Here is a 17490-nt window from a genome sequence, read left to right on the forward strand (position 1 = left end):
GTCCCAGAAGAGCAACCCTCGAGGGCGGCCACGGACAGAGTGACGACCCCCCCATCCATCCATCCATCCGTCCATTCCTCCCATTCCAACCTTTCCCAGCCTCCGTCCTGACCTGTAGCTCATCATCAGTCATCCTTCATTCATTCCAGCTTTCCTTCGTCAAAGTCACAGCCGATCTTTCGTCTCATCCAACAATACGAGTAAAACAAAACAAAGACAGACACCAATGCCCTTACCCTCGCACCACGCTCTCTCTCTCTCTCTTGCTCTCACCCCTGTGGTATTTTCTCGATGGACAGACAAAGAAAACCGAGCAATCCAGCAAAAACAAATCCATCGTGTGTTCGCAACTTCTCCCCTCTCCAACTGACGGCGGTTGACCGTCAGCTGAAGATAGAGAAGTCCAGAAGAAGGAGAGAAAAGAAGAAGAAGAAGAAGAAGAAGAAGGGAAAAAACTATCTAATGAGAGCGGGACTGAAGGGCTATTCTTCCCATCTGTCCCCCCCCCCCCGGGGGCTGCTCGATGATTGATGATGCCCTCTAACCTCCGTCAACAACCCGCCGCCTACTGCGTGCGGTAAAATTTCTTGTATAGCAAATGCAACAGCAGGTTGACGTTGAGCCTCAGGTTGCCCTCGAACAGGTTCATGAACTGATGCGCCTCGAACTGCGCCTGCAGCAGGTCCTCGATGGACACGAGCGCGCTGGCGCCGGGCATCTGGATGTGGCCGCGGCTGCCCTCGATGCTGAAGACGCCGACCTCGTCGCACGAGATGGTCAGGTTGATCTGTCCCCAGTCGCGCTCGGGGATTCCCTTCCACGAGACGACGACGCCCTTGTCCGAGAGCGCCCGCACGCTGTACTTGTACGAGCCGAACTTGGGCACGCGCCCGGAGCGCTCGAGCTCGCGCTGGTGGTTATACTGCTTGGTGAAGGGGAGGAGGAAACGTTTTTTGCTGAAGGGAGAGAGAGAGAGAGAGGGGGGAAGTCAGTTATTATTCACGAGTTGACAGATGCGGTGCGGTGCGCGGACTGAGAAGGAAAAAAGGAAGACGGCTTACCCTTTCTTGTTCTGCAGCGTCGCCATGGCTTGCTCAATGTAGTCGTCGTAACTCTTCCGCTGCTGCTCGAGATACCTGGCCTTCTCGTGCAGATTGGCCAGCGTCAGGCGGACACCCTCGAGCTCTCGCTGCCGCTGCACTCTACGCCGGCTCTTGGTTCGGATGTCGACGGCAATGGCGTTGAGGACGTCCTGATAATGGTTGTGGCGCGAGATGCGACCCATCTGTTCCAACCGCAGCACGTTTTCCAGGGCGATCCTCTTGAGGTCCGCGTAGCTCATCCGCGTCACGTCGATCATGTTGGCGTCCGAGTAGGCGCCGCGGGTGTTGGAACCGCTGGCAAAGTCCTCGCGTAGCAGCATTTCCCACTTGTGTTCATCCTCGGGAGTGATGGGCTTGACGAGGATCTCCAAGAGGTTCGCGCCAGTCTGCACGCGAATAATGTACAGAATGCATCGCTTCGTCTCCATGAAAAGCGCCTTGATGTCGGCATCCGGATCCTCGAGGTCGCGAAGTTTGGGGGTCAGGAACATCTGTATATCCGATGAGCCTGCCGCGGTCATCTCGCTCTCGTTGTGCTTCGCACTGCCGAGGTCGTGCATGAGCTCGCGTAGCATGTCGTCCCTGCTCAGGCTCAAGTGCGGTAGCTCGGCGGCGATGAGATTGTGGATGGCAAAGATGTCGCTCATCTTGATGTACAAGGTCGGCTTGTTCTTGGCGTACAGGTCGTTGAATTCGTCGATGTCGAAGGTGCTCTCTGCGTCGGGCACATTGATGAGATTCTGGGTGAGCTCGGCCAGACGGTCGATGGACTCGGCGACGAAAGCATTGAGAGGCTGGAGGTAGATGTTCTCGCCGCCAAATTGCCTGCCGGATGCGATCTGGCCCAGGACTTTGGCGACCTCGCCCAGGTTCCGCTTTTGGAGCGGGCTCAGCTGCCTGTCCATGACGCCCACGTTCTCGGGCGTCGTGACCGCGGGCTGGAGATAGAACTTCCAGAGCCAGTGCGTGACAATCTGCAAGAGACGGCCTTGGGGCTCTGCCTGGAAGCGCTGGCAGAGGGCCTCGAACGTCTGCCGGCAAACGAATCGGAGACCGTAGGGCATGCGCGGAAGTAGATCTTCTAGGGCGGCGAGGAACTGGTCGCAGATCTCGCGGAGATCGCGTAGGTGATCGATAAACAGCGCCTTGGTCTCCGGGTCTTTGATTGCGAGCTCCCGCGGGATGTCCAAGGGCCTCGTGCTCGGCTGGCCGGTCCTCAGCTCCTCGTTATTGATGGCGGACCGGTAAATCTGCATCGGGTCGCTCTCCAGGTCGAGCTCGGGATCTTCGATGATGTTGTCCCTGATGAGAGGGCCGAGCAGATCCCTCAGAAACTTTCTGTCTCTGGGGGACCTGGTGTAGTTGTGGAGGAGCCTGGGCCAGAAGAAGTTGCCTCGCAGGTACTCTTGAATGCTGCTGCACGCCTCGACTTCTTCGCGAATGGACCTCCCGATCAGCTTCAGCAGGTAGTACTCTTCCCTCCGCTTCTGTGCGTAACCGAAGAGACCCATCATGAGGTGCTCGATCCGCTTGCACTCTTTCTCGGCCGTCCCTTGCTCACGTAGGCGCCTGAAGAGCCTGGCCAGGTACTGGGGTTGCGTCTGAAGGGCAAAGAACAGCTGCTGGTACGACTCGAGCTTCTTCCTGGAGCTCTTGTTGAGCGCCTTCAGGTCGAATTGATTAACGCTGGCCATGGTGCTGTTGGCCAGGAGGTTGCTGGCGTGCCCGCCGAAATTGTGCTGGTGCCTGACAACTTCGTCGAGCGTGATCTTGTTCTTGACGAGAAGAGCAATCTTGATGTCTAGCTGGTCAATGTACTGCTCTAGCATCTCGTTCTGCCGGACCTGCTGGACCACCGTCTTGCGCAACCGCTCAAACTCGACTTCTTCGTTGAAGTCGAAGTCGCTGTCGTTGAGAAGGTGCACAAAGTTCTTGACCGCGTTGACCGGGGGGTTCTTGCCGGATATCAGACTCTTGTAGGCCTCCCCTTGAAGCTTTGCGCGGACGAAGCTCTGGATCTTGACCACCTTCTGCATGTTTTCGTTGTAATGTCGCCTCTTCGCCTCGAACCTCGCCCGCACGATAAAGGCTTTGGCAGCAGCCTGAAGCTCGCCGATGGATTCCTCGTTCTCCTCGAGCTCGTCCAGGATCCTCGCCACTCTATCTCGGAGAAGCATCGCCCTCGCGAGGGACTGCAGACCAGAAACCTCCTCCTCGTTGGCCGCAAGCTCGTCGAGGAAGTCGTGGTGCTGCTGCCGGTAGAGCGCGCCGCGGATACGGGATTGCAGTTGGATGATCGAATCTTCTTCTTGGTCCAAGTCTTCGAGAAGATCGGAGATCCGGTTTCGCGTCAGCATTCCCCTGATTGTAGATTGGAGAAGCAGGATCTCATCCTCGGCATCGCCCAGGCTCTCCAGTTTCTCCGATATCTCCCTGCGCACCGCGGCCGCCCTGATGTGCGACTGAAGAAGGCCCAGGCTGGGCGAGTGCTCTTGCAATTCAGCCTTGAGTCCGTCAACGTTGCGCCGGGCAAGATTTCCGCGGCAGGCAGCTTGCAGCGTCTTCCACATCGGCGCCAGTTGCTCGAGCGCTTCTCTTTGCAGGGCAAACTGGTCTCTTGCCAGCGCGGCCCTGGCCGCAGCCTGCAGGCTGGTGATAACAGCCGTGTGCGACTGCAATTCCGTCTGCTGATCTTCCAGCTTTTTTCGGAGCAGCAGCCCGCGGACGGCCGCCTGGAGTCCAGCGACCGGGGCAGACGTATGCTTCACCGCCTGCTCCTGGGCACACATTGCTTTTCGGAGCAGGAATCCCCGGAAGCTTGCCTGGATGGCTCGAATGGGACCAGCCGCCACCATCAACTGAGAACGCTGCTCTTGCACCCGATTGCGCACCTTCTTTGCCCGGAGGAGGCTCTGGAGCTTCAGAATGTCTTCTTCGACTCTCTCCCAAGCCTGCTGTCTCCCTGCTTGCCGACGGCGGACGAGGAAACCGCGCACGGCGCTCTGGAGTCCAACGGCGAAGCGCCTCATCTGGAGTCGATAACCCATAATCTGGCGCGTGAAATCGCCTCTGATGCGTGCCTGGAGGTCAATAAGCCAATCTTCGGAATCCCAAAGCTCTTGCATGATCTCGCCGAGCTGCATCCGAAGCACGGCACCTCGGATCTGGGCCTGCAGGTCGACCACTATCGCCTCGTTCTCGGCCAATTCTCTGTCGATTCTCTCCTCCTCCGTTTCCTCGGGCTCCGGGGGCTCTTCGACTCCAAAGTCTGCACCCATGTTCCCGAAGCTGGGCATGTTAGCCCCCAGCTTATCAAGGCCCTTCTGCGTCGCCTCCAGCTCATGGTGCTCAAACTCCAGCTGCCCGACCAGGTTGCCGATCCGGAAGCCGACGATGCCTTTCCGATAAAGCAGCCAGCTCAGCGCGTGGATGCAGTGGATGACCTTGGGGATGTTCTTTTTCTCGTACAAGTCGATGAGCTCGAAGCGGAATAGGTCGGGAAGTTCGACTTCATCCAGGTAGCGGAAGAATATGGCGATATTGTCCGAGTGCCGGTACTGAAGTCGCGGATGTCGAAAGATCTTGTACCGACGATGGGGGTTGAGCGATTCGACCACCTCCGCGAGGGTGACGCCGTCCCTCAAAGCCTCCTCCAGCTCCACGATGGGCGGGATGGTGCGCTGAATAACGTCCTCGATCCACTCCTTGGCCTCGCCGATGTGGCAAAGGTATTCGTAGGCCTGGAGGAACTGGCGCTGCTTATCCATCCAGTTCCTTCCTTCCCAGCCGTAGCCGCCTGTCCTCTGCGCCGGACGGCCGTTCCCTGACTGGTCGGTCCTCTGCAGCCTCCGCCTGCCCCTGAGACCGACAACCTCCTGCGCCGGAGAGGTAATGGCGAAATCCTCGGCCGAGCCAGACTGGGCCAGCTTGGACAAGGTGCGCAGCTGGTTTGTCGACGAGCGGCCGAGCTTCTCCAGGTCCGGCGTGGAGAGAGGGGCTGTGTGCGCATGCACAAGGTGAGGTGGGACCGGAGGATCGCTGCCACGGCGGATGGTGTCGGAGCGCGTTAAGAGGATCGACGTTGGGCGGACGGTAGGTGAGTGGCGGGGAGGGGTGGGCGGCGTTGGAGGAGTTGGCGATGGCGAGCCACGGTCGGCAATCGACAGCTTCCCAATGTCGACGCTGTGGCCCCGGTCGTGGCGAACCGGAGCCCGGGGCGGTGTGGTCGGTCGGGGGACTTGGGGCAGCGGCCTTAGCGACTGTCGGGCGGCGTGGTAGATGTTCTCAGGCGTCGGGGTGGAGGGGTGGCTATGTGATGAGTGAAGCGGACGAGGTCGGCGGGAAACCTCGCTCTGGCCGCGCTTGTGTCCATAGCTGGAGTAGGTGCTGGAGGGTGAGGACGAGATGGAGGACCGATTAAACTCGTAGACGCCAGAGGAGGCGCTGGAGTAAGCTGAGGATGCCGACGATGATGCGGTCGAAGATTGTCGGGAGACCGAGCTCACATAGTCGGCCGTCTGCGTCTGCCGCAGCGGGTGCGGCCTGTAGGACGACGACATTTCTGGCTGTCGACTTGTCTTGGTGTACGCAGAACAACGTTTAAGGATCACACGGCTGCGCGGCCGTCGAAGAGCTGCATTAGATCGGGCAGTTTCGTCTTGTTGTCCTGGGAAGAGCCGGAGCGCACCTGTGGGGCCGTGGTTTCAAGGTAAGTAGTCGTCACTGTGAAAAAAAAAGCCGAGAGGTCGGGCGATCCAACCAAGGAAATCTAGGTGATGGTGTTGGTGACCACTAACTAGTCACGGAAAATACAAGGATCGGGTCCGCGGGGTATTCCTCTTCTGTGGGCTCCCTGCAAATGCGGCGCGCAGCGCAATGAGAAAAGTTGAAAATATCACAAAATGGTGTTGCAAGAATGCAAGCAATCAAGAATGCGCAGCAGTGCCCTCATTCTGCCCAAGCAGTCGGCAGCAATTGGGTCGCAACAAGAAGTTGGAGTGACCAGGGTGGGCCGGCAGTTGAGTGGTTGGTATTCGACGAGAGCCCGCTTCCTCTTCAACTTGTTTACATGCAGATGTGATTCCCCAGCAACCGCACTTTGCCCCGCTGCCGGCAGGCGGCAGCGGTGCCCCACCTCCTGCTCAGCGAGATCCGGTCCACGGCCCGTGCCCTGACCGCCCGGCAGGGCGCACGGTTCTCGGCCCTACAAAAGCCCGGTCAAATTCTCACTTCGAGGTTCGCCAATTGCACGCTGATTGGAAAGTGGAGCGGTGCAAACGGCAGAAATGGAGGCGCTCCTCACCGCCCGCTGCTGCCCCGCAGTCGGACATCGAGCGACTGGTGGCATAAAAAATTTCGAAGGCGAACCCCAAATCTTCTTCTTTTCCCTTTCTTTTGGGGGGGAACAGTCGGCCGATCCAGCCAGAGAAGTCGTCACTGTCTCCCCCCGCCAACACCCTTCTTTGTCTCGACCCTTCACCGGCCCAGTTGCTATTTGATTAGTTGCTGTTGCGCAGAAATGCCGGCGACAAACGGTCCCAATGCCAGCGAGGGCGTCCTCGACTACCGGAAGGCGGTCGAGGTGCTCAAGGAGTACGAGCGTCCTGATGGTCTCAGTATTGACGAACTCATGGACTCTAAGGTCCGTGGCGGTTTGACATACAATGACTTTTTGCTCCTCCCTGGCTACATTGGCTTTCCCGCTTCTGCCGTCAACCTTGAGTCGCCCGTGACCAAGAAGATCACGCTGAAGACGCCTCTGGTCTCGTCGCCCATGGACACCGTCACGGAGCATGAAATGGCAATCCACATGGCGCTCCAGGGCGGTCTCGGCGTGATTCATCACAACTGCTCGCCCGAGGCCCAAGCCGACATGGTCCGGAAGGTCAAGCGGTACGAGAACGGCTTCATTTTGGATCCCGTGGTCATCAAGCGGGAGACAACCGTTGGCGAGGCCATTGCTCTGAAGGAGAAGTGGGGTTTCGGTGGTTTCCCCGTCACAGGTTAGTTCGCTCATCAACTTTGCTCAACCTTTCCCCCCTTATCTCACCCGACTGCCATGATTACAACCTTTTTTATAACTTTCGTTCCACCGTATCGACCTATGTGTCATGGGGACTATATCACTGAAAATAATGATCTCTGGTCAACCTCATTGCGAATCAACTGCTGGAGTGCTGTTGTTGATCTTAGCTAACGGCTGAATGACAGAAACCGGCAAACTGGGATCCAAGCTCTTGGGTATCGTCACGAACCGTGACATTCAATTCGAGGACGACCTGAGCAAACCTGTGTCCGAAGTGATGGTCACCGATCTCATCACCGCCCCGGCAGGGGTCACTTTGCTTGAGGCCAACAAGATCCTTGCCGAGTCCAAGAAGGGCAAGCTTCCGATCGTTGATAAGGAGGGAAACCTCGTTTCAATGATTTCGCGCTCCGATCTGACAAAGAACCTTGACTTCCCTCTCGCATCCAAGACTCCCGACTCCAAGCAGCTCATCTGCGCTGCTGCTATCGGCACCCGGCCCGAGGATAAGGATCGTCTTGCAAAGCTGGTTGATGCCGGTCTGGACATTGTCGTCCTCGACAGCAGCCAGGGCAACAGCATATATCAGATCGAGATGATCAAGTGGATCAAGCAAGAGTACCCCAATCTCGAGGTCATTGGCGGCAACGTCGTGACCAGAGAGCAAGCCGCGGCTTTGATTGCTGCCGGTGTGGATGGTCTTCGCATCGGCATGGGTAGCGGCAGTGCCTGCATCACCCAAGAGGTCATGGCTGTTGGCCGTCCCCAGGCTACTGCCGTCCACAGTGTCAGCAAGTTTGCTGCAAAGTTTGGCGTGCCGTGCATTGCCGACGGTGGCATCCAGAACGTCGGCCATATTGTCAAGGGTCTTGCCCTCGGCGCCTCGACTGTTATGATGGGTGGTCTTTTGGCTGGCACCACCGAATCGCCTGGCACCTCATTTGTGTCTCGCGAGGGCAAGCTCGTCAAGGCCTACCGCGGCATGGGCAGTATCGATGCCATGCAGGACAAGAGGGCAGCCAGCGGTGGCAAAGACAGCCAGAAGAGCAATGCTGGCACTGCTCGTTACTTCTCGGAGGGTGATAGTGTCCTCGTTGCCCAGGGTGTCTCGGGCGCTGTTGCACACCGAGGGTAAGCTTCTATACGTATCCCAAAAGACTTGACTAGTGATGCTAACTCGTGACAGCTCCGTCTCCAAGTTCGTCCCGTATCTTGCTGCCGGTCTGAAGCACTCGATGCAGGACTGCGGCATGACCAGTCTCAAGGAACTTCACGAGTGTGTGGCCAACGGCACGGTGAGGTTTGAGCTCCGCACTGCCAGCGCCCAGCTGGAGGGTGGCGTGAACATGGAGTCTTATGAAAAGAAGCTCTTTGCTTGAGCAGATATGGTCTGATGGAAACTAAAGGTTTAAGGAACGGGCAACAAGTAAAATGACACGGGACGGCTGCGGCTGCAACGGCTATTATGGAGTTTGGTGGGGAATCGGATGCGGTGACTGGGCCTACCGATCCTCTTGTTAACAAGGAGGATCAAGCTGATTTTCAGTGCACATAGTTCTAGCACGTTCGCTGAATATACGTGATTGTGACTGCGTTGCTGGTATCAATGTATTCACGCTCGTGTTTATTCCCGTTCACTTCGTACCAAAAACAACGTAGGGCGGCGGAAGGAGAGTGGTTCACATGAGATACGGGTAATTGTCAAGTCGAGAGGTGGTGCGGGTGGCTTTTGACCCACTAGCGACTCTTTTTTTGGTCTATCGCGCGAAAAGAAGAAACCATTTCGTGCCAGCACTGTGCCACCCAAAACCCGATCTAAATTAGATCTATGTTCTTTTCCCACCGCTGCTCAGTTCTCCAGCGCGCTGGCCGGCAGAGTAGCAACCTTCTCCTGGAAGAGCTTGTAGGCCCTGGCCCAGACGGGCGAGTTCTGCCAGTCGTTGAGGGTGAGGAGTGAAGGAAGGAGGTCGCCTATGCCTGTGTCAGTATACAAAATAACACCAAAAAAAAAAAATCACCGGCATGCAGGGGGCTAGGTAGAAACGTACGGCTGAAAGCCTCGGATGCCTCGCGGGGCAGGAGCGACGGGAGGTGGTCGATCGAGATGACTGACAATGGGGGCCCGCTCTTCAGACCCTCGACGGGCACGGTGGGCTTGTCGAATGTGGTGGCGACAGAGTAGATGGGGACTGGGGTGAAGGGGGAGGTGGTGTCCTGAAAACAAGACAGACATGTGTTAGTGCGAAGTTCCTGGAAACTAGGCTGGAATGTGAGAGTGGGAGTGGGCGAGACGTACGGCCGAGACGTCGCAGACGACCGAGAGCTTGCGATCGGGCACCTGGAGAGACTCCATGTTGACTGCGTCCAGAGAGTTAGCTGTCACGGCTCGGCTGGACCAGTGCTTCTTCCGTGGACTCGGCTTACCGAAGTTGGGAATCTTGCTGGTCAGATAGATGCAGTTGACGAAGATATCGCTGTCGGTAATCTCCTCTGTACGACGCCATGTCAGCAAATGGTACGCATAGCTGATTCTCCAATGCAAGGGGTGACGCACTGAAGGGTCCGCCCTTGGCGGTCTCAGCCATATCCCACTTGAGGATGTTCTCCTCGGGCAAGCCGGCCTTGCGCAGGGCATCAACGGCGCCCGAGCCGCAACGGCCGAGAGCGCCAATGACAATGACGCGGGGCAGGCGACCGGCCTTCTTGGCACCTTCTTCGAGCGCTTTCTTGACGTCGGCGACCAAGGCGTCCTCGTTGGGATAGCTCTCAACGCCGGGGAAGGGCTCAGTGTGGCTCAGCTGCCAGGCCCACACCTCAAGCGCGAGCGCAGCACCGGCGAAACCGGCGTGGAAACCAAAAGCCTGAGTTCCTGGTTAACAGCGTTCTGGGAGGGGGGAGACTTCGGAGGCTCAAACTGACAGCGACGCGGCGGCCACGATCGTCGACGAGGAATTCCAGGTCAAGGAGGGTGCCGCCGCCTCTCGGGAACCGGGCAAGCACCTTCTCCCAACCAGCCTGCTGCTTGTCTGTTGAAGGATGGGAGTCAGAATCACAGCTCGGTAGTTTGTGTGGTGTGACTGCTACTGGAGCAGACAGGGCGCGGGACATACAGCAGTGGGCGAATTGAACGTGTACGTGCTTCAGAGGGACTATTGAATTGAGAGAGTCAGTGACGCGGGGCTTCTGGGCAGTCGTCGTTTCCGACTCGAGTAGCTACTTGCAGTCCTTCTCCTCGAGCTCCTTCAGGCCGATGATGATGTGCTCCTTGGGAGCGTCAACCCAGCTGTGCTCGGGCACCAGGTTGGCGCCGACAGCCTCGAACTCGGCATCGTCGAATATCCTCACGGGCGAGCGCTCAATATTGAGGACATAGCCGGCCTTGATCAGCTCGGCGGCTGTTGCCGGCGTGAGGGCCGATCTGTGCTCGAGGGGCTTGGTCTCGCTGCGGAGATGCAGCACGGTGGGAGCCATTGCGACGTTCCTTTCTGTTATTCTGTTCTCTCTGTGGGTGATACAGCAAGGGGGGAACGATGAGAACGTGTATTTGGAACAATTGGAACAAGATCCACGGTAAGGCTTTTGCGAGGCGAGTTTGTGTACGGGTTACCCGTTATCGATACCGTTCATGGAAGTTTGACTTTCTGAGTCACCGCATTTCTGATGGGGCCCCGTCCGAGTTTCGGCGTGCGAAAACCCTGCGGGGCGAGGCTCCGGACCTTTCGAACGCAAACACGCCCAGCACCTGCAGCTGCTGCGACACCAGGTAGCTAGCTACCTTAACTACCCTAGGTAATTCGTAAAGTGTATGTACATACATACAATGTACAGTACAGTACAACAGTACGGATGGTATGTACGGATTAATCCGTACATACATACATACCACATACCGCCCCTACCGACCTCCGACTACAGTACGACTTACAGGTACCTCGACGGATCCGTACACAAGGTACCTGACCTAATCTGTATATGTTTATGCATCATGCGAATGCAACACTTCGTGTCCCATGCCAAAGGAGAAAACTCCGTAGAGTTTCATTGGCCGCACGGTAGCATCTGTTTTATCTGCCCTCAGTACACTAACCCGTACCCATCATCTTCTTGCAGGATGGGCAGTGGGCTGACTCGCTCTACTTGTAAAGTTGTGCAGTACTCCGTACCGATCCGGAGATGTGTAAGAGGAGACTCGACACGCCAGACGCACGGCTGCTCAGTGCTCCTCTCCTCTGGTGCTTTTCATTGCCCCACGCACTGGGGTCTTTCTGCGTAGCGTGGGGAAGCAATTGAGGAGGCTGGCCCCAACGAAAGAACAGCCATGTGGGGCTGTCCGGCCGGGCAGCGTGCTTGATGGTAGGTAGCAGTGCTGTGGCGTACATCGAGAATGGTACTGTATACTACTTTAATACAATACTGCTTCAAGTGCCTATGGTAAGTACCTTATGTAAGGTATGTACCTACTAGTTACTGTACATGCCTACTGTGTACAGACACAGCCAATAGTGGTATGTGGGTACGCATTCCGCACACTACTCTGTACATACGAGTACGCTGCGTTTGTGCCGCCCCGGCTCCCCGAAGCGCGTCGGCAGAACAAATGCCCCACGAAGAGCAAGAAGATGGCATGGGCCCACCCACCGCTTTTTCTGAGCCGGCAGACTGGGAAAGGTTGCTGAGCGGACCCACTCTGGCTGCTGACCCAGAGAACAGGTGGATCAGGAACGCTTTGGTCCCACCCTGGATCCTTGCTCGCACCGTCGGCGTGGGTTCCGACAAGGGCGAGTGAAGCGGCACGGAGTGAATTCCGGTTGCCCTGAGAGGTGGTCGGCTGCCGAATGGGAAGTACGGATCCGTACATACCCCCAATAGGTGGTAGCAAAGGCTACTGCTCTTCCATACCTCAGGCTCTCACAAGGCACTCCCAGTGCACGCTGAGCAGCTTCCTTCCAATTTTGTAGGTACCCTACCTACGCCGGGCGCGGTGCGCAAAGCTCCAAGGCATGCGTCGGACCATGAGGTCAAGTGCCAGTGATCCTGCTGAGCCCATTGCACCTTCTCGGCGACTCCCCCTCCCCTTCCTGGGCATCCATTCACCATCACCACAACGGTCGGTCCTGCCGCCCATTTCTGTGGACGCAACGGGAACTTGTACCCCGTGGCGGGCCCGTCATGATGCCCTCGGACTCCCAGTCGGTTTCTCCTCCGGTACAGCACTCTGCTTGGCCGTTGCGACGGCTCCTGCCCGCTAGTACCGCTGCTTATGGAGCAGCAGTAAACGGAACGCGCGAGAGACCAGCGTCACACGTCCACCCGGTCGGTGCTGCTCCTCCTCCAGGCGCCCCGACGCCCGTCCCTCCCCCTCGTCGCAAGAGATCGGCGGCGACGACCGCGGCCTGCGGTGCGTGCAGGAAGCGCAAGTCTAAGGTAGGCACGACGTCTCAGTGCCGGGGGAAGCCAATTGCTGATGACTTGTAATTTTTCTTGTCGCGCTCCAAGTGTGATGGTGAGCGGCCGGCATGCTCCATCTGCCGTGACCGCGGCACCCGCTGCGAATACGATACCAATGCCGCCGAGACGCACACCCAGGCGCTCAAGCGCAAGTTCCACGAGCTCCAGAGCCAAAAATCGGCATACGAGCAGGTCTACGAGGTGTTGCAGACGAGATCCGAGGACGAGGCCAAGGAGGTGTACCGGCGTATTCGCACTGGCAGCGATGCAGCTTCCATCCTCCGCCATGTCAACTACGGCGACGTGCTCGTCCAGTTGGCCCTGGTCCCCGAGGCTCGATACCGCTACGAGTTCCCTTACCTTCTCGAGATGCCCCCCTTCCTGCGGAACCTCGACAACCCGTACCTCGACTCGGAGGTATACGACTACACACTCCGCCAGACGCCCACGCCCACGACCCAGGTTCCCCAAGCCGGCCAGCGCCAGCCCCAGCAGCTTCCGTCGCCTGAAACGGCTAACGGTGCCGGATCGGTGTACGGAACTGGGCAACGAGACCCATACCTGAAGCCCTACCTATCTGCCACTCTTGTCCATCCTTGGATGGACTCTATAAAGCCGTCGAAATGGACCGCCGTCAGCTCCGATGATGGCCTGATGCGAAAACTCCTGCACGATTTCTTCCTCTTCGAATACGACTGGTTCACTTTCTTTCACAAGGACTCCTTTCTGGAGGACATGGCCACCCAGAACCCCCGCTTTTGCTCCCCTCTTCTGGTCAACGCGCTGCTGTGCTTAGGATGTGTGAGTCCCCCGCTACGCCAACGCATGTCTGACTCTAGCTGACTTCCTGGAAGACGTGCCACCGCGGGCTCCACGGGCGTGCTGAGTTCTGGAATCCCCAAACCCTTGGCTACCAATTTCTTGCCGAAGCCAGGCGGCTTTTCGAGATTGAGTCCGAGCGTGAGAGGCCAAGCGAAAATCTTGAGGATCCCAACCGGGAACGCAAGGAGAGAGAATGGGAGCAGAGCAGGCTCACCACGATACAAGCCGCACTTTTGCTGACTCTCGTCTATAATCTGAACGGCTCAGATAGGATCGGATGGCGCTTTACGCTGACGGCTATCAAGATGGCCGAGCAAATCCAACTGCTAGGCCCCCCGCTTAAACATCACGGGCCAGAAATGCAGCGAGCAAGGACGTATACGGCCTGGGGATTGTTCTGCTGGCAAGCGTACGTTGCGCTAGTTCACTACGCCCACATTTCAGGACGGGGACTGACGGCGATTTGTAGTCTGGGCTGCTATCATTACTTACAGCCACCTCCGATCAAGAAACCACCAGAGACCCCTCTCCCGGACCCCTTAGAACAACCGCAGTGGTATGGCGAGCAATGGCTAAAATACCCCCTGAGCCAATCTCGCCTGCCAACTTACCACGGATACCTCTTCAAAGCGATCGCCGACTTTTGGACCATCATTAATGACATCTCGGTCGCTACCTTCTCGCCCAATCGCTCGCCCGTCAAGCTACCGGCTCACCAGATCTCCGAGTTCTACAATCGGCTCCGCGCCTGGTTCCATAATCTCCCCGAGCCCCTCACACCAAAGAAGATTGTCCTTCCGCACCAGCTTAAGCTGCACATGCACTACAATCACATGCTCATCGACCTTGTCACGCCCATACTAGACCAGACCGGTAGCCCTGAGATGCCGTTGCCTTACTCACCGCGCGGCATTTACAACGAGGCTGTATCTCATCTAGAGACACTCGTACGGCTATACTACTTGCGCCACGGATTTGAAGCCACCGACACCTTCCTCCTCCACTTTCTCGGCTTCCTCAACCACATCACCATGGACGCAATCGAGACGAGCGCGGGCTCTTCCTTTCTCGAAGCCCGACGATCGACGTTGCTACTTCTCACCAAAGGAATCTACGAACAAAGCAGAAATCATTTCGTCGCCAAGGCAATCCTGCGCCTTCAAGTAGGCTTGATGCGGCCGGAGGATGTCGAGCTGCTCAGGCACCACGTCGACATTGAGGCGAACCATGTGATCTATGGGCCACTGGAACAAGCGGTCCACACCAACTGGCCCACGTACTCAGTCGGCCTCGAGACGAAGGCCGAGCAGCTACGGCAGGGTAAGACATTGGCAACCTGTCTCGAAACGTTGTCGCTGGATTCGAACTCGTCGCGGGCTTCGAGTAGCTCTTCAACGTAGCCAAGACACCGAACGTTTGTGTCTGGCGCGAAATGGCGCATCTACTACATGTGGACGAGCGCGAAGTGCGTTAGTGGTGGATACATCATTTACTCTTTTGAGAGAACTCAGTTGTGTATCTCAGAAGTGCCAGTTGCTTTGTGGCTTTCTGGCCTGCCGGATTGCAGTGCTACAAATGCCACGAGAACACTTCAGCCTTTTCGCTGTCGGAAGGCGACAACAAAATATACCAATTCCAGCTCCAATTAATAACTTGGATAAGTCAGCGTTTGTTTATTTAGTGGCCTTTAATCAGCTACGGTTTTTATCATGAGAGATGAATCTCAGCGCACAGCTGTAACGGTAGAATAACTACCAACTGTTATCTCTTCAGATATCGTGACCCCCCGCCGGGGGGGGGGGGGGGTGGTTTCCCCATTTTTCCTTCGATTTCAAACCCCTGCGTAATGCCGATATATTGCGAGTTCTCAAACTTAACCAGCTAGCATAATGAGAACAGGGCAGGTTATGCAACAGAGATTAACTCAGGCATAGCCGATTTCAACGGTTGGCGAATTGCGGAAGGCCTCTACCATGGGCGCAAGACCACCCACAGTCTTGGAACATCGGGAAAGTTCCTGGCATTCTTTGGATATGCTGGGGTTCCAGTCACCTCCGTCTGCGATCAAGAAGGCCGTGCCGGAACCGACTCGTTCATGGACAGCAAACCCCAGGGTCGAATGCAGGCCGGGGCTGCGGGTGAGAGGCTTCCGGGCTGAAACTTCGATGTTCAGTGGTCCGCCAGCACCAGACAGATTCACCGAATAGCCTACCCGTGTCGTGGTGGAGAGGTGAGGGAGAAGTTCCAACTCCTGTTCGACGACGAGGTCCAGCCCCGCGACAAGGGTAGGATCTCCGCGCCAGGAGAGAGCCTGGCGGAGGTTTAAGCTCAGCAGCGGAAGGAATTGGGAGGCCAGCAACTGCTCCACGCGCCTCCTCCCGTGGATCGAAGGGCCTGGTAGCTGATAGCGGTCACTAAGGGATGGCGCAAGCCTGATTCGTTGGTCCAGCAATCCGTGTGTCGCACCGGTAATTGTCATGGTCGGATCGGCGACCCGAACAAAAGGCGACCCCTCAATCTTGGTGGCTCCTTTATTGGGCAATCCCTAAAGGAACACCACCATTCTCTCAACAGATTGTCGTAAGGCTGGCACGCCAGTGGTGGCTGTTTTTCGGAGGGAGAAATCCAAAACCCTCAGTTCTAACCCGTGCTGGCGCGAGCCCCGTTGAGAGGTGAGCAATGGCGCAGCAGCAGCACCAACCCCGAAACAGAGGTCGGTATTCGCCCTGGATTCCCGCTGCGTCAGGAGAAGGTACTGCTCCTGGATTCGGTTCTCGTAGCTCTCACAGCTCCCTGGATTCGGGAGGTCGTCGTCAATGAGAGGCTCAGGCGAGTCCGATGCCGGTTCGTGAGCCTCCGACAGGTACAGGTCATAAGCTAACCTTCTCGAAGGCTCGACCAGAGTTTCACAGGCGGCCTGGGTGAGACCCAGGTAGAAGGCATCAGAGCTCCGTAAACGGGGAGGCTGCTTGTCGACTGCCAGCACTTCGAGGAGACGGTAGGCGGCATCACGAACCTGGTCGGGAGACAGGAACACACCCTTTGGCAGGCATAGCAGCTCGTAGTAAGTTCGGTTGGCCACGCTGCTTAGAACCCAAACTGGGGTTTGCTTTCCGTCGTCGTCGTCGTCGTCGTCGTCATCGAGCTCGTTTGCTCGGACAGCTCCCGAGGCCAGGGTCGACTGTTCTAGGACCGATGAGGCATCGTTGAAGCCAAACTCGTACTCCTTCTTGGTTACGGCAAACTGCTCCTGTAATGAATACCGTGACTCAGCGTGCCGCAATAGAAGGCTAGAGTTGTAATAGGCCCTGGACCGGATGGAGATACCATCGTCAAGGCCAGCAGGCGGGATCCGGCGCGATGCCAGGTTCATCATCCACTAGACGTCACATTGTTGACAACGCACAGAAAACGTTGAGAGTGAAGAGGGAAGATACAATGACGAAGCCCGTCTTGCGAGACCGGCTTCCTGGGACTGAGCCCACCGCATAATGGACCGTGCCATTATGATGCGACGCTATGTTATAGACACAGGGGTCGTCCGCGACGGCCAGACATCGAAAGATCGCGTGTCGGCGGACGCACTTGGGAAGACTCAAACACGCCACGCCAATTCGTGGGAATAGTCGGTATATGTTCTAGGTTGCATCATGTTTACGGTGAGTTGCGAGTACGATTCACACACCGTGTTGAGCAGGAATTCGTAAATTATAAAATGGGAAGCCTCGAATCCTCAGCTACCCTTTTAAAATTCAACGTTGTGATTCTTTTCGAGTTAAGATTCTCGAAAGTTGAGATCTTTGTTTGCCTACCCGAGCTAGGTTCCTTGGTCGCTTGGGTACCCGAGGAAGGTACATAGGTACTGTAGGCAGGTGACGGAAAGGAATCAGCAACCAGGAGCCAAGATTCCTCCGCCATAGTTACCTGTCTGGCAGCAGCAGCAGCAGCAGCAGCAGCGATTGCCTGCAGAGACCACAGCAGTGGCTGCTAAGTTTGCTCTCAGCCCGGCGCCTAAGGCAGGAACTGCGGGGACCGATAAGGCGCTTATCAGCGAGCAGCACCGAGCCTTGGCTAACGACCGCAAGCTATTGG

At 57.0% G+C, this 17490-nt stretch overlaps 5 protein-coding genes across 5 annotated transcripts; 2 read left to right on the forward strand and 3 right to left on the reverse strand.

The window, feature by feature from the left end:
- Positions 1-472: 472 nt before the first annotated feature.
- On the reverse strand, positions 473-5820 carry P884DRAFT_121675 (uncharacterized protein). Its single transcript, XM_069437155.1, has 2 exons — positions 1062-5820; positions 473-956 (listed from the first exon to the last, which is right to left on the reverse strand). Exons 1-2 carry the CDS (start codon positions 5660-5662, stop codon positions 566-568), a joined length of 4992 nt encoding a protein of 1663 aa, XP_069298947.1. The 5' UTR covers positions 5663-5820; the 3' UTR covers positions 473-565.
- Positions 5821-6433: 613 nt separating this feature from the next.
- Positions 6434-8728, forward strand: P884DRAFT_291214 (IMP dehydrogenase/GMP reductase). The gene is made up of 3 exons (XM_069444095.1): positions 6434-7105; positions 7314-8259; positions 8315-8728. The coding sequence occupies exons 1-3, from the start codon at positions 6622-6624 to the stop codon at positions 8505-8507; spliced, it is 1623 nt and encodes a 540-aa protein (XP_069298948.1). The 5' UTR covers positions 6434-6621; the 3' UTR covers positions 8508-8728.
- A 13-nt stretch (positions 8729-8741) lies between these two features.
- Positions 8742-10834, reverse strand: P884DRAFT_291215 (uncharacterized protein). The gene is made up of 8 exons (XM_069444096.1): positions 10350-10834; positions 10239-10277; positions 10048-10154; positions 9683-9989; positions 9553-9618; positions 9425-9486; positions 9177-9342; positions 8742-9099 (listed from the first exon to the last, which is right to left on the reverse strand). Exons 1-8 carry the CDS (start codon positions 10597-10599, stop codon positions 8978-8980), a joined length of 1119 nt encoding a protein of 372 aa, XP_069298949.1. The 5' UTR covers positions 10600-10834; the 3' UTR covers positions 8742-8977.
- A 1197-nt stretch (positions 10835-12031) lies between these two features.
- Positions 12032-15127, forward strand: P884DRAFT_284140 (uncharacterized protein). Its single transcript, XM_069443702.1, has 4 exons — positions 12032-12552; positions 12625-13377; positions 13431-13807; positions 13868-15127. Exons 1-4 carry the CDS (start codon positions 12298-12300, stop codon positions 14796-14798), a joined length of 2316 nt encoding a protein of 771 aa, XP_069298950.1. The 5' UTR covers positions 12032-12297; the 3' UTR covers positions 14799-15127.
- A 103-nt stretch (positions 15128-15230) lies between these two features.
- Positions 15231-17139, reverse strand: P884DRAFT_291217 (uncharacterized protein). The gene is made up of 3 exons (XM_069444097.1): positions 16726-17139; positions 16100-16648; positions 15231-15943 (listed from the first exon to the last, which is right to left on the reverse strand). The coding sequence occupies exons 1-3, from the start codon at positions 16726-16728 to the stop codon at positions 15323-15325; spliced, it is 1173 nt and encodes a 390-aa protein (XP_069298951.1). The 5' UTR covers positions 16729-17139; the 3' UTR covers positions 15231-15322.
- Positions 17140-17490: the final 351 nt, after the last annotated feature.

The sequence above is a fragment of the Thermothelomyces heterothallicus genome (assembly GCF_042370625.1).
Source record: "Thermothelomyces heterothallicus CBS 202.75 unplaced genomic scaffold P884_scaffold_7, whole genome shotgun sequence".
In the NCBI taxonomy this organism is placed as follows: Eukaryota; Fungi; Ascomycota; class Sordariomycetes; order Sordariales; family Chaetomiaceae; genus Thermothelomyces; species Thermothelomyces heterothallicus.